General features: G+C 44.3%; 1 protein-coding gene across 1 annotated transcript in view; it reads left to right on the top strand.

Moving 5' to 3' along the window:
• The first annotated feature begins 293 nt into the window (after positions 1 to 293).
• The window catches only part of LOC148014280 (P-loop containing nucleoside triphosphate hydrolases superfamily protein), a 42549-nt gene continuing 27373 nt past the window's right edge, over positions 294 to 15469 (top strand). Inside the window, exons 1-3 of the mRNA XM_087666186.1 lie at positions 294 to 1212; positions 1655 to 1957; positions 2540 to 2823. Coding sequence (XP_087522312.1) covers positions 399 to 1212; positions 1655 to 1957; positions 2540 to 2823 — 1401 coding nt within the window. The 5' untranslated portion in view covers positions 294 to 398. The remainder of the gene's footprint in view (positions 1213 to 1654; positions 1958 to 2539; positions 2824 to 15469) is intronic.

The raw sequence follows: 15469 nt of genomic DNA, 5'->3' as shown, positions 1-15469 counted from the left end.
TAGTGATGACACGTAAAATTTCATCGTCAACTTGTATTTTGAGTGGGTATTTGTGGAAAAGCTATTTAGATAGGCAAAAGTTGATAGGGAAAACAGCCGTCAAATATAGGCACTTTTAGACCAGGCAAAAATCCTGAGATGAACGCCAGCGTGGAAAAGGACAATACGATTTATATCAGGCCACGTAGGTTGGAGATTTCATGGAGGCGCAAAAAGCGAGTACGTGGCGCAAGGAGAGGGGCTGACAGAGTGGAAGGGATTGGGAACCACAAGAACGAGGGAAAAAGATTGTGTACGAATTGTGTGGTGTGGCGGGAGGACGCACCCCAACCAGCCCCTGTTGAGCCCTGTGCGGCTTCTCTCTCTCTCTCTCGCCCTCTCTGTGTCTGAGACTGCACATGGCCCTTGCCATAGCTTCGCCTTCGTGCAGGGTCTGCTCCGTCGATTCCCTCTCTTCCTCCTCCTCCTGTTCCCTTTCCTCTCTCCATTGCAGGAAGACGTGCAGCTTGGCGTTCTTCCTGGCAGCCGCGCCCCGCCTGTGCTTCAGTAATGGCTTCAAGATAGTCATCTCCCCGCTCACTCCGCCGGTCAATGAGGTGATCCTCTTCAATGCCGGAAGAGCTCGCCGAGCCAGCAGAAGGCGGCTCTCCGTTTTCTCTGCATCAAGCAATAATCAGCAGCGGGGCAGGAGAAATACTGCAGATGCCGGGCGTACGGCCCCCGTGAAGAAGAGGCGCAAGAAGACGCCTAAGGGGATTGTGATGGCCAATTCCCTCTCAAGAGGACCCAGCTCAGGTACAAATGTAACGATGGAGGCGAATCAGAAGGGCACCAATGGGGATTCCACTGAATTGGAGCTCAATGGAGATCCACTGGGCAAGAAACACTTGGGAAAGGAGGTGATGAAATGGATAGCTGATGGAATGGCGGCTATGGCAGCCGATGTGGTGGCAGCGGACGAGCGCGAGCTGGAAGAGAAGGTTGCCAGTGGCCTTAGCTTTGTGATGCGTGCGCAGCACTACTTGCACACCATTCCCATCCCCAGCGGCAATGAGGCACTTTGCCTGAAAGCCAGCACGCACTACCCTACCCTCTTTGATCATTTCCAAAGGGAGCTGCAGATTGCCCTCATGGAACAGCAAGAGCAGGGCTTAATGCAGGATTGGAAGCAGTCCAAACCATGGCAGCTCCTTAAACTCCACGCCAAGTCAGGTGAACAAATGTCATTGCCGTGGCTTCAATTCAGCATATAGTTAAGTCAGGTGAACAAATGTCATTGCTGTGGCTTCAATTCAGCATATAGTTGCATCAAAGAATGAAAGAAGTTTCTGTACTTAGTAGGAGAGAGAAGATTGTAGCACAGCAGACTTTGTTGCTTCAATGTGACAGGGTTTGTGAACTGTTGCAATGAAGGCCATTTGATTGCTTCAATGAGACAGAAGAATTTATACTGATGACAGGCACATATGTTTGATTGCTTCAATGAGAGAGAAGTCTTTCCAATGAGTGCAAACATGCCGATTTGCTTGCTTCAGTAATAGAGAAAGTTTTATATTGATTTCAAACAGAGTTAACTGCTTCCCCAAGAGAGAAGCTTTTGCACTGATTGCAAGCTTAGTATGATGATGAAACCAGGCTTTGCTTATCATCTCAGGTAGCCATCGAGTGATTGCAAGGAAGGCTCCTGAGTCGAAGCAATTGCATGAGGAGCTGGGCCTGGGTCGAGAGAGGATTAAAGAAATTCAGCAAGCCATTGATGAATTTGTGAGCAAAGCAAGCCAGCTACTCCAAGTGGAGAGGAATGCAGAGCTCGAAGCTACCCAAACGGAACTGGATGCTGCACCTCCCACGAAAGGAAGGGGCACTTCAGCGGCGGAATACCTGGTCTACCATGGGCTATCAGAACTAGAGCAATGCGACACCATATGCAATCTCATAGCTGTGAGCTCATCTACAGGTTGGGGATGCTGTTCTTTTGCTCTCTTTCCCCCTTTGTTTAATGCCTGAGTGTATCTGTGTGCATGTGTATGTATGCGTTCGCAGCTGAGAGGCTGAGTAATCAGCTCCACCTTTATTCAAAGCCTATTACAGCCGGGAAAGATAGATCATCCAGCTTTGTTGTGCTGATATTCTCGTACACCTGTTATGGACTTGCATATAACATCTTTACCAATAAGAATGAAAATACGAGCCGTTGTAAATCAGCATAATCATCTCATGAGCAGTGCAAATTAATAGTTCCAGAACATTGATTTCAGAAGAACATAAGTGTGTAATCCCTCTTGGAAATTAACATAGTCACCTTATCAGCTGGATTGAAGTAACATTATCAGAAATTGATTTCAGAAGAAATGCGTTGTGTGTCAGGCGCAGGTCTGGATAATATAATTGTCTATCACATGTTGTTAAGCAACATAATCGTCTCATCGATTGGTGTCACTTATCTCAGTGCTTGCTGTAAAATGGCATAAATTGTCAGCACATTGGCTTTAAAAGAATTAAAAGTGTGTGCCGGAATAATAATGGCGTCCGTTTGCAGGCCTGGGGGGCACACACGTCGTTACATTCAGAGTGGAGGGAGGGAACCGCCTGCCTCCCACCAGCATCTCGCCGGGGGACATGGTGTGCATCAGGCTGTTGGACGACAAGGGCGCCGGAGCCACGGAATGCACGCAAGGATTCGTGCACAGCTTGGGGGAGGACGGCGCCAGCATCTCTGCGGCTATCGAGGCGCGGTATGGCGACCCTGTCTTCTCCAGGCTCTTTGGAAGGCCTCTCCGGATCGACAGGATCTCCGCTCTCGCCGACCCAACTACTTATGAGGTCTCTCTCTCTCTCTCTCTCTCTCTCTGTGTCTCTCCAGAGTCCACCCCACCAAAAGTAAGTAATCTATCTAATATCTATTATCTATCTATCTGCTAATCTATTATCTATTATCTATTAATCCATTAAATTTATAATCGATGGATTTACCGGACGTAACTCTCAAGCCTTCGTGGTAACCATAGACATGACCCCAAATTTTGCAAGTTGAAAGACGATTATGAATTTATTTTATGAAAGAAAAGTGTTTCTTTAATTGCTCTCTCCCTCTCTCCCCCCCTCTCTCTCTCAAAAATAGAATATGTCTCCGTTTTTGTTTAGTACCACCCATGGAGCTTATCTCTTGCGCATTGAAGATATAGTTTGACAAAGGGCCAACAAATTTTTTATTGGTACAAACGATAAGTTGTATTACTAGAAGTGAAAGTAAAAGAGGAGTATTATAAAATGTGGACTTAAGGAGGAGTCCTTCTGTAGACTTAGTACGTTAACTTCTATTTACATTGGCTTAGCTTTTCATTTCCTGACTTGATTTTCCATCACATCAAGGGTGTTGATAGTAGGCTTTTCATACATTGCAAGAAACCATACTTCTCTGCGCTCCATTTTCCTTCTCTTTTCTTCATGAATGAGGAACTTCTTCATCTCTATGCCCAGTCTTTCGTACGGATCTTCCTTTTTCTTCTTTCAGGCTGAGGGATGTTTGCTGCAGTCTTTAGCCAGTTGCTTTCTTTGAATCTTGGCTTGAAACAAAAACTCCTCTTTAAAACTATGCATTGGATCCACATTGAGTTGTTCAAATAAATTTTTATTTCGAGAAATCCATATCTGCCATAGAAATAAACTGCGCAGCCAGTTCCAAATAACAGGATGTACTCCATAAATTTCACAAATATATTTCTTCCCATGTTATGGTTTAGGGATGAAAAGGGGAAATCATTTTTTGTAGCAGATTCTGGGCATTTCGATTAAATTGACACGAAAAGAAAAGATGGGAGATGCTTTCCTCTTCTTTGTGACACCGAGGGCATAGATCCGTACCAATGCCTAGCTTTAAAGTTTTGGAGCATGTCTAGACAACTTTCATCTAAATTTGCCATAATAGGTTGGATTTTTCAAGGTGGATTCTGGGAATCTAGATCATGACGAATTTGTAATACCATTGGTGATGATTCCAATTGATGTGCCTTCTCTTGTTCAATTTATTGACTAGCAATCCTTCCTCTCTTGAATAGGTAGAAGTGGTTTATCATTTAACCAGTAGATTCCTCTGAAGTTAAATTCTTTATTCAATTGAATCGTACGGTAAATGCATGGTGTCCAAGAGTTCCTTCTTTGCAACATTCAAGTGATTTCTTCCTCTGACAGATGAAACTGGTTATTTAGAGTTTTCGAATCTTTCTTGTCCCCTCGGGTCTAGTCCCAAATGTCTGACCATTGTCTAATTCCTTTCTTGAGCATCTTGCATGCAGCATGAATTTGCTCTTCCTCCACCAATCCATGAAATACGCTAAGCCAGATAGAGTTAGAAGCACTCCATGGAATAGTGAAGTTGCTGACTGGAGAAACGTGACCTGATCTTTGAAAGTAAGCCATGAAAGCCAGATGTTTCTCATCAAGTCTGAGCACCCTTTGACTTTTACTTTTGCTTGACTCAAAGCAACGGTTAATGGATCCTTCATTTTCCATCTTGGATAGCTTAAGAGAGAAAATCCTGCAGTTGGCCTTGATGAGTACAGACCGGTCTTCATTCTCATATTGGAATGTTCTTGGAATCCACTTCATTGGCCATCTTATTGGCCATCTGGTCTAGGTTTGGGAGTCCAGTCCTCCCAATTCCTTTGGAAGAATGCAGTCTTCCCAAGCTACCTTAGGAATTTTAAATTGCTCACTGCTACCTAACCACAGGAAATTTTTGGCAAGTGTCTCCAGCTTCTTGAGTCCATCTTTTGAAGGCCTTCGGCATGCTAAGAAATATATTGTGGAAGGTATCAGAATATGCTTCAAAACAACCATTCTACAAGCAAATGAGCACTAGAGTCCATTGAGATAATCTACCTTCTTTTTGGCTTTGCTCAGCACCCATTCCCATCGCTGTTTCAATGAGACCCCAAACCCCATTGGGATTCCCAAAAGTTTGAAAACTTTGCATTCTTCCAGCTCCTTGGATCCTGCATCAATCAGCCATAAAAGAGGGGGATTAATTAGTGTCTTAATACTAGTTTTACTAGGATTCACAATAGAGCCTTATGCTTGACAGAATTCCTGTATGCATCTCCAAAAGGCTTCTATGGATGATGGATCATTGTTAATTGTGCCATTTGTGTCATCCGTGAATAAATTGAGCACCATGTCCTTGTTGTTGGGCAGTTTGATTCCTTTGAGTCTGCCACCTTTAATTTCCTCAATTAACTAGCCCAATGGATCAGATGCAATAGTAAGGGGGCAAGTGGGCAGCCCTGTCTAATAAACCTGTAGAGGGGGAATGGAGCTAACATCTCTCCATTAATTGCCACTTTAGCACTTGCATTACCAAATAGTGTGCTTACAAATTTGATAAATCTTTCTCCCATGCCCATATCCTGCAAGGACTGTAAGACAAAACACCAATCTAGTTGATTATAAGCCTTATCAAAATCAATTTTAAAGAATAGGAAGTCTTGTTCTTTTTTTTTTGGGCATGTTGAAAACCCTCCCAAAGACCGATGATAGCATCTAGGATAAATCCACCCATCGCAAATCCTTTCTGTTCCTTTCTAAGCCTATCTAAATGTGGGCTTAGTCTTCTTGCCAGAGCTTTTGCAAAGATTCTATATGCTGATGAAAGGTAGGTTATGGGTCTCCAATTGGATAGATTAGCTCTATCATCTTTGTTATGAATCAGTTTGATCACTCCTTGGTTAATATCTATAGGAAGAGCACCAAATTTAATTGATTCCTTCTAGACCATTAGTAGAGGGGTCAATATTGAATTCTTAAATTCTTTGGAAAATTCATTTGGGAGTTCATCCAAGCCTAGACTCTTGCCATTTGCTAGACTGTCTATGGTATCTGAGAGTTCTATCTTTGTGATGTCAGCATCTAGTATTCTTGCTAGGGATTGTGGAACTACATTCGGCCTTATTCTTGCTATTTTGGCTCTAGCTAGTATTGCTTTTGGAGACTGTCGACAAGGAGAAGAGAAGATTTCTTCAAAGAAAGCCCTAGCTGTTTCTAGATTGTCCTCTTTGGTTGAGGAAATCGAGCCGTCCTTCTTCTGGAGCATAGGCAGTAGATCTTTTTCTTTTTTCTTCTTCAATGTGTTAAACATCTCTTTAGTGGGTTTGTCTATTTTGCTAGTCCACCATGTTCTAAGATACAGGCGGATTGCTTCTGATTCATCCTCTTCGAGCTTCCTCAAGCTTCTTTTAATCTCCAAAATATGGTCTTGAACCTCCTCATTTCCTTGATCCACTTGGTTTTCTAGTTCAGTGAGAAGAGCATACTTAGAGCTTCTCTCTAGTTTCCTTTTTTTAATCCTTCATGTTTGGCAACTTTCAGGACAGTTTGTGTTTCCCTAATTGCTTCAGCCCAAGCTTTTGTTGGATATCTGCAGTGAATAGAGCCAGTGTCCAAAATTTTGCTTATTTGCCTTTTGATTTCTCTATCTTTAAAGAGGGCAGGATCCGTATGAAACCATCGAGCCCTTATAATTTCAGTGTGTGAAGAGAAATATGAAGATACTGGATAATGGTCTAAAAGGACTAAGTCTTTGCTTACCTTACAGTTGATGTTTGAAAAAGTTGAGAACGTACCTGATGCCACATAAGTTTTGCCCAACCTGACTTTCCTTAGGGCAATACCTTTTTGGTTGTTTGCCCATGTGAAGCTTGTGTTGCTACTAACATCAATCGGTCCATGGAATGTGACCATGTTCAGTTAAGCATCTTTTTCTTGCCCATTTATACCTGTCCCTTTTGCAAATACGTGTCAGTTATTTTTTCAACCATATTACAGTCACCAACTATGATTAGTGGACAATGAATTTTGCATATGAGAAGTCCATAGTAAGGTATGCTCTTAAGAAGAGTAGGGAGCATACATAGAGACAATAGCAAACTCTTCAAGCATTCAAAAATGTACAACAATCCATCTATTTTCAGTTTCCAGTGATGCTTTACTTAACAGACTTGATAATCTTGTATTGTAACCCACTGTTGTACCCCCACTCCTTGGTTTGTGATACACCATTCAAAGTTTGGGAGGATTTTCTTGAAGTTATTAGTGAGGTTAACTCCTGCTGCTTTAATCTCTTGTAAGCATAGTAGGTTTGGAATAGATTTTTTATCCTTGAACTAGTTTCTAATGATATCCGCTTGAGAAGGATCAGTGAGTCCTTTACATTTTAGAGAGACTATTTTGATTGAGTTTAATGACATGGAAGTTATTTTTTGTTTTTATTCTTCTTTGGTCCTTGGTTGATCTTTCCAAATGGGTTGTTTTCACTTTGACCCACTTTAGAAATCCTTCTTTTGTAAGCTTTATTGAAGTCATTGTTGTTTTTTTGAGGGCTCATTGAAAACTCTGGATTTTGAAATTGATTTGAATCCTCATTGTTTCCATCAAGATCCTCAATAACAACATCATCAGCATTATCATTCAGATTTGGAACCGTTTCTTTCCTCTATATGAACTTTCAACTATTTCATCTTCATTATTAGAATCATTAGATGCATTCCCCCGTTCGAGGTCCCTTGGGCAGGTTTAGAACCTGCAGTGTCATCAGGAACTTCTGATAGAAGCGGAGAGTATCTATTGTTGTCTATTGAATTTTTTAGTACCACTAGTTCTTGCCTGACTAGCATTATTTGGTTTTTTACTTTTTTTTTGCAGCTAGAAATCCATCATCAAAGGCCTGCTTACCTTCTTGTGTTGCATGTTCCTTGGGTTTCATCTTAGGGCAATCCCTGATGTAGTGACCCACTTTCAGACATTTAAAACATGCATTTGGTAAATTTCTATAAGTCAAAGGTTGTTTGATGAGGACTTGGCCTTCAGAGTTCGTGATTAACAAAAAATCAGGGATTTGTTTGGATAGATCCATTTCAATAAGAACTTGAGGGAACCATCTGGGAGTGATGAGATTGGTTGGTCTTTGCCCTAGTATCTTGCCTAGTAGAGTAGTAAGAGCTCACTGATTTGCCAAGGAACCTAAGGCCATTTGTCAAAGCAAAGGTGCAACATTGAAACCGGGTATGTGAGCTTCTAGTAGGCAATGGTTCAATGGTCCACCCCCTCCCCTTTTGTACGTTCTTGTGAACAAGGCAAGCTATCATGCACAAGAAAGATTTGGCATTGTCCGTCAAGCTTGATAGCAACCATAAGAGTTGTTCACATAGGGGTTCTCATTTGGAAATAATTTTCATATCAAAGTGGTTTTCAAAACCTTTCTAAGGTCACACAAGGGGTTTTGAGGACCCCCCTTTTCATTTCAAAAATCAAGAAAAAAAGGAATCTGGTTGCTTTTCCCCCTAGCCATCACTTTAATTGACCTTAGATTCCCTTTCCATATGGTATTTCCTAAAATTAGCACCATGTAGAGTTTTTTGGAACGTCACCATGTACGGTTGCTCTTTGAGGAAACCCCTAGTTTTAGGAGAAAATCGAAAGCCCTCCCATGTGGCATGGAGTCACAAGTGGTTTCTTGTTTTCTCTGAAAATTGTTGGCTCCAAACCCCCTTTGCTGCACGTGCCTTTCCATTTTCTTGGTTTTGGCCCCATTCTCATTGGCCCCCTATGGTGGAACCTTAGCTCTTTCCGATTTTTTGTTCTTCAGTGAATTGTGCGATCTATTTTTGCACGTTTAGGGTGAGTGCAAAATGGTTGTAATTGCATTTTTCGAGACTGCAGAAGAGTGGTTATCTCATGCCTTCGATTCCAGTGTTGCAGACTTTGTTTATTTATCTATGTTGCCATTGCAGAGCATGCTAGTTATCGTATTTCTTGAGACAAAGAACTATGACAATCCACATCTCTGGAGTTCCGGTGTAGTTGCAGGCAATGAAAAAATTCAAAGTCATAGATGAATGGAGAAACCTCAAGCAAACGTAAGGGAAGATGAAAGAGTACGCCAGCAAATACATGCAACTCATGCTGCAACTACCCAACATGGACATTGACACCAAATTGCATGGATTCTTATTTGGAACACAAGAATGAGCCAAAAGAGACATAGAGAGACAAGAGCCAACCAACTTAGTCGTGGCCATGAGAATGGCTGGAAGACTAGTGGATTTAGAAGGCAGGAGGACAACCCTGGGGAACCTGAACAGATTCAACACTAACCTCAACAACAATTCATGGACCCCGATGAAAGGAGAGAAGGATCGAAGCTTGCACGCGAGCTATGGCGGGAGAGCAAGAGCAAGAAAGAGAGAGACAAGAAATGGGAACTCCAACAGTCACAATGTGTGACCGGGCCTTCCTTTATTCAAACTGTCACTAAAAGAATAAAGAATAAAGTGACGTGACGGGCGCCCGCCACCTGCAGTGTGCAGTGGCGGGTACTGTCAGTGTAGTAATACACGGGGCGGCACGGCGGAGGCGCCTTTACCCCCAACAACCTCCCACTTAAAGGCGAATCTGCCCTAGTGAGAGAGAAAAGAAAAAGAAAAGACAGTACAAATGTACATAGGTGAGGAAAGGTGACATCTCATCCAACGCCCATCAACCTCCTGAGGAAGGCAAAGCGCTCAGTAGTGAGGCTCTTCGTGAGTAAATCTGCAGGATTCTCGTCAGTGGAGATCTTGACAAGGTCAACAGACCTGTCCTCCACGACACCACGTATGAAGTGATACCTCACCTCAATGTGTTTCGTCTTCGCATGGAAGACCGGATTCTTAGCCAACTGAATGGCACTCATAGAATCCGAATGCAGTGTAGGTGTAGCATCAATCCCAAGGTCAGCAACTAGACGGCCTAACCATATGGCCTCCTTGCAAGCCTCAGTGGCTGCAACATACTCGGCCTCAGTGGTAGACAAAGCCGTACACTTCTGAACCCTGGACATCCAAGAGATAGCCCCTCCAGCATAGGTGAATACATAGCCAGAAGTGGACTTCCTACTATCTGTATGTCCTGCATAATCGGAGTCAGTGTACCCCACGACCCCTGTAGCCTGGCTACCATAGCAAATACACATATCTGCTGTGCCCTTCAGGTACCTCATGATACCCTTCACGGCATCCCAATGTCTGCTGCCAGGTGTAGCCATATAGCGTGCCACAACACCAACTGCATGTGCAATATCTGGACGAGTGGCTATCATGGCATACATCAAACTGCCCACGGCTGATGCATAAGGGATCTTGGCCATCTCGGCCCTCTGCTCATCTGTCTGCGGACAATCGGCCTGTGATACCTTCACATAAGAAGGTAATGGACAGCCAATAGGCTTTACGTCCTGCATGCGGAAGCGCTTAAGGACTTTATGAATGTACTCCCGCTGTGAGAGATACAAAAGTCCCTGATGCCTATCGCGCTTAATGCGCATCCCAAGTATATGTGAGGCTTGTCCCAAATCCTTCATCTCAAAGCTCTTCTTTAGCTGAGATTTAAGAGCATCTAGCTCATCATGAGCTTTCCCTACTATCAGCATATCATCAACATAGAGTACCAAGATAAGCAAACTGCCATCACGGGCTTTCTTCGTGTAAAGACACGGATCCATAGCACTCCTGCTGTAGCCCTGTGACTGCATAAAGGCATCAAACTTATGATACCATTCCCTAGGTGCCTGCTTCAAGCCATACAAGCTCTTCTTCAACTTGCACACTAGGTGCTCCCTGCCAGGTTCTGCAAAGCCCTTAGGCTGATCCATATAGATCTCATCATGCAAGTCCCCATGTAGAAAAGCCGTCTTGACATCCATCTGATATAGATCTAAGTCAAGCTGTGCAACCAAAGCCAAGACTAAGCGCAGGGTGGTCATCTTAACCACAGGAGAGAAGACCTCATCAAAGTCCACACCATGTTCCTGCTTAAAACCCTTTGCTACCAATCTAGCCTTGTATGCCGGCTTGGGGTGTCCAGGGGTACTTTTCAGCTTGTACACCCACTTGCATGGCAAAGCCTTCTTGCCCTTAGGCAAGGCAACCAAATCCCAAGTCTCATTCTTATGCAGGGAGTCTATCTCAGACTGCATAGCCCTCTCCCAGGAGTGACTGTCACCCCTGCGCATAGCCTCATCATAAGTGAAAGGCTCTCCTGCATCTGTAACCAAAACATAATGCATAGAGGGCTGAAATCTGTCAGGTGGACGTCTATCTCTAGCAGACCGTCTCACCGCAGGCTCTGCTGCCTGTCTAACTACCTGTCCAACATCCTGGCCCTGTGGAGGAACTGCTGCAGGCTGTACTACTGGCTGTGCTGGAGCTTTAGGCTCCTCCTGAAAGATCACTCTGCGGATCTCAACCACCTTCTCAGGCTGCCTGTGCATCTTGTCTTCATGGAAGACGACATCATGGCTGCGTACTATTTTCCGCGCCTGCGGATCCCATAGGCGATAGCCCATCTCTCCTGACTCACCATAGCCAAGGAATATGCATTTAATGCTCTTTGGATCCAATTTACTCCTCTTGTCCTTGGGCACATGGCAGAATGCCTCACATCCAAAGACACGGAGATGCGCATAAGAGGGTGGCTTACCAGCCCAAACTTCCTCTGCAACCTGGAAATCCAATCCACTGGAAGGCGATCGGTTTATGACATACACTGACGTACTAACTGCCTCAGCCCAAAAACTCGGGGGTAGGCCTGCATGGCTAAGCATAGAGCGCACACGCTCCTGAATAGTCCTGTTCATGCGCTCAGCCAAACCATTCTGGGGTGGGGTGTAAGGGGCGGTCAACTGACGCTTAATACCCCTGTCATCACAAAACTGCTCAAAAGCATGCGAGACATATTCTCCCCCATTATCTGTCCTAAGGCATTTCAGCCTATACCCAGTCTGGTTCTCAACAAGAGCAAGCCATCTCTGAAAAATTGCCAAGACATCGGACTTCTGCTTTATGGGATAAGCCCACACTTTCCTAGAAAAATCATCAATGAAGGTAACGAAGTACTTCGCGCCACCCATAGACATGCAAGGCATAGGCCCACAAACATCGGAATGCACCAATGCCAAGGGCTCACTCATGCGTGGCCTACCCGATTTCTTATGCGTAGACCTATTCTGCTTACCATAAAGACAATGATCACACGAGTCAAAACATGCATAATCCAAAGGCGGAAGATACTGCAAACCAGATAACATTTTCATTCCTTTCAAAGACATATGCCCCAAACGGGCATGCCAAAGTGATACATGTGGAATAGAGCCCACTGCCAAAACATGGTCTACAGAAGACCCAGATACAACAAGAGGATAGAGGCTGCCAGCCTTGGCGCCTCTAGCAAGCACAAGTCTGCCTTTGGTAATCTTCCAGGCAGAATCCCCAAAACAGACATGAAATCCTGCATCATCCAACTGTCCTGCAGACATAAGACTACGCGTAAGCGCAGGTACATGACGTACATCCCTGAGCAAAAAGGAACTGCCAGTGGAAAACTGCAACTGAATATCTCCACAGCCCACAATATCAAGAGGCCTGTCATCTCCAAGTTTGACTGATCCAGATACAGTACGGTAAGAGTGAAACCACTCACGGTAAGGCGTCACATGGAAGGACGCACCTGAATCCAATAACCAGCACTGTGCATACATACTAGGTGTCTCAGTCAAGTGTGAAGCATCAGAAGAACTAGCTGCAAGTATAAACTCATCACCACCATCGGACTCTTCAGTCTGCGTGACATTAATTTCCTCAATCTTGACGTTGGACTTCGCAGGTACTATGCTGCGATCAGAGGACTTCTCCTGCACTTTATCTTTCCCCTTATCCTTGCGCTTCTCATTGCGCAACTCATGACACTGTGGTCTAATATGGCCCTTTTTCCCACAATGATGACAAGTGACATTTGCATTGCGTCCACGCGACTTACTACGTGACTTGCCACCACGAGATTTAGACCGACCCTTCTGCGAGTCACGGCCTCGGCCATTACCACGGTCATACCTGTCATTCCTGCCTCTAACTGTCAAAGCATGACTACCACGAGAGGCATCCAAGTTTTTGCGATTCACCTCTTCCTGAAGAAGAGCACTCTCAACATCTGCCAATTTTAGAGTAGCACTAGAGGCACAAAGAGCAGTGCGAAATACATCCCATGACTCATTCAGAGTTCCAAGCAAGAAAAGAGGAGTTACTTCCTCTCCAAAGGTGATATCCTGCGAAGTCAGGTTCTTCAGTATAGCATGGAACTGGCTCAAGTGAGCAGACATAGTCGCATTATCCTTCATGCGCAGATCCATAAGCTGCTTCAACCAGTACATCTGACTCGCCGGACTTTTCTTATCATAAAGATTCTTGATCTTATTCCATAGATCCCATGCACTCTGTGCTTCCTCAAATACATTATAATGTACCTGTTCAGTGAGAGACAATACAATCGTGGACTTGCATAGCTCATCAAGTACAAGCCAGTCGTCAATGTCCATAGTTTCAGGCTGCTCCCCACTCAACCGAAGTGGCTTAATCTGAGATTTCTGCACCAAAACCTGCCATATTTGACTCTTCCAGTAAGAGTAGTTGGTACCATCCAACTTTGTAATGTTAAAGATGGCACTATCATGCGAAGATGACGCCATTATGCAGGCTGGAAATGCCCAAACAGTCCAAAACTGCTTGCTGTTTTACTGCAGAAACTGCCCAAAAATGACCAAAACGGGGTCCAAAGGGTGAGCAAAGTGTGCTAAAAGTTGCTGCCCACTTAGTACTAGGTGCGGTACACCAAATCAGGATATTTCAGCATGAAAAGTACACCTCAGTCCACCAATAACTGCTTGCTGTAATAAATTGCAGGTATGCAGTCTAGAGAGCAAACTGTCCCAAAATAGGATCCAATGTCAAGCAAACAATGCTAGGTCCAAAGCCGGCATGAAACGGACATAAGCAAGGCCAATGACAGTGAAAAGAACATGAGCTCAACACCAAGCATGTCAAAATAACATCTGCCAGTGAAAGGCACACCCCCAGACACTCTAGGCAAAGTGTTCCTATAACTGCCAAAACCTGACACAAATAGGTATCTGCTCAAAGAGAAAGATCCAAATATGAGACTCAGCTCATAAGCATCCTGTGAACCAAGAGTACATCAATGCATATCCATAAAGATCAGAGTATGATCCCAAAGTCTCAATGTGTATGTAGCTGCTCAAGACATAAACTGCTTCAAATACATGTAAGTGCTCCAATAGCATGCAACTGTCAAAGGTCAAGAAAGCATGTAAAATGCTCCCACTGGCACAAAAGGCGTACAAAGCGAGCTCAGAAGCTCAAACAACCCAAGAGAAAGCACCAGTGATAAGTGACCCTGTCAATGCATCAAGTGCATCCGAGAGAGCATGACATACATGAAGCACCGGTCGTATTAACCATGAAGCAATACATAAGCCCAAATAAGCTCTCGGTCAACTCAATGACATCCAAATAGCAACCAAGATCAGTGATCAAGTAAGCCGGGAATGCTCAAATACATCCAAATCCAAGCTCCAAATGTCGATATGGCATACACGAACCAAATAGCATATGTCACGAACCAAAGCATGTAATGCAAAAGCCTAACTGTCAAGCAGAGACATGAGGCATAGGCGGTCCACGAGCATGCCAAGTCGGTCCAAATGCCAGTGAAGACGGAGCTAATGCAAAGCTCAAAAGCATCCCATAATCTCATACATATGCTCCAAGTCGTCCCCAAATGTCAGAGATATCATGCCAAAGCTCAAAGCATACATCCGATATCGGTAGGTAAGTGCCAAAGCATGTAAAGTACCTTCAGCCCACTGTTATTCCAGCATGTATTTACTGTTCTAAACAGTAGATTTCAGCCCCAAATTCAAGCCAAAATCATGGTCAAACCAAATGCATACATCCCCAATACATCCGGGTAGGAAGTAGACCGCATACGGGCATCAAACAAGGTAACCGGAATGGAGTATAAGCAACAAATGCTAATGCCAATGGTGCTGGCCTGTTTTCAGCCTGTTATGACAGTTTATGACAGTCCCAAATCTGAAGAGATCAGCCCCGAATGATCAAGACCAATGCCCAAAGCTTGAATGACATCAAACATGAAGTCTATAGCCCTCTTGATCAAGGTAGAGAGCAAGAAGCAATGGCCAAGTGTGGAGCTGAAGTAGATGAGTGCTCACAGCCTGGAAAAAAATGATGCAATCTGCCCTGTTGGTGCTGAACTTGCTGCTGCTCCACATGGGCTGAAAAGGGGGTAATGGGGGGCTCAATGATGGCCCAAGGTAGGCACATACCAAGCCATGAAGGCCCAATGCAAAGGGGAGGGAAGATATGAGCTATGGAGCTCAAGAAGAGTGGCTGCCCTTTGTTCCTGCCCTGTTTCAATCTGAGAATACACTCAAATGCCTACAAATGCTGAAGCAATACCTCAAGGGCAAGGCCCTGATGAAGCTCAAGAAGGCCAGGATGGAGCTCGGGAAGTCGGGGAGAGTCGGGAGCTCAAGAGGTCGGCTATGGCTGCCGGGATGGAGACCCAA

The sequence above is a fragment of the Lygodium microphyllum genome, chromosome 25 (assembly GCF_053477565.2).
Source record: "Lygodium microphyllum isolate KBCC chromosome 25, Lygodium_microphyllum_v1.1.10, whole genome shotgun sequence".
Taxonomy (NCBI): Eukaryota; Viridiplantae; Streptophyta; class Polypodiopsida; order Schizaeales; family Lygodiaceae; genus Lygodium; species Lygodium microphyllum.
The sequence above is the reverse complement of the archived record's forward strand: the minus strand, read 5'-3'. Positions and strand labels throughout refer to the sequence as shown.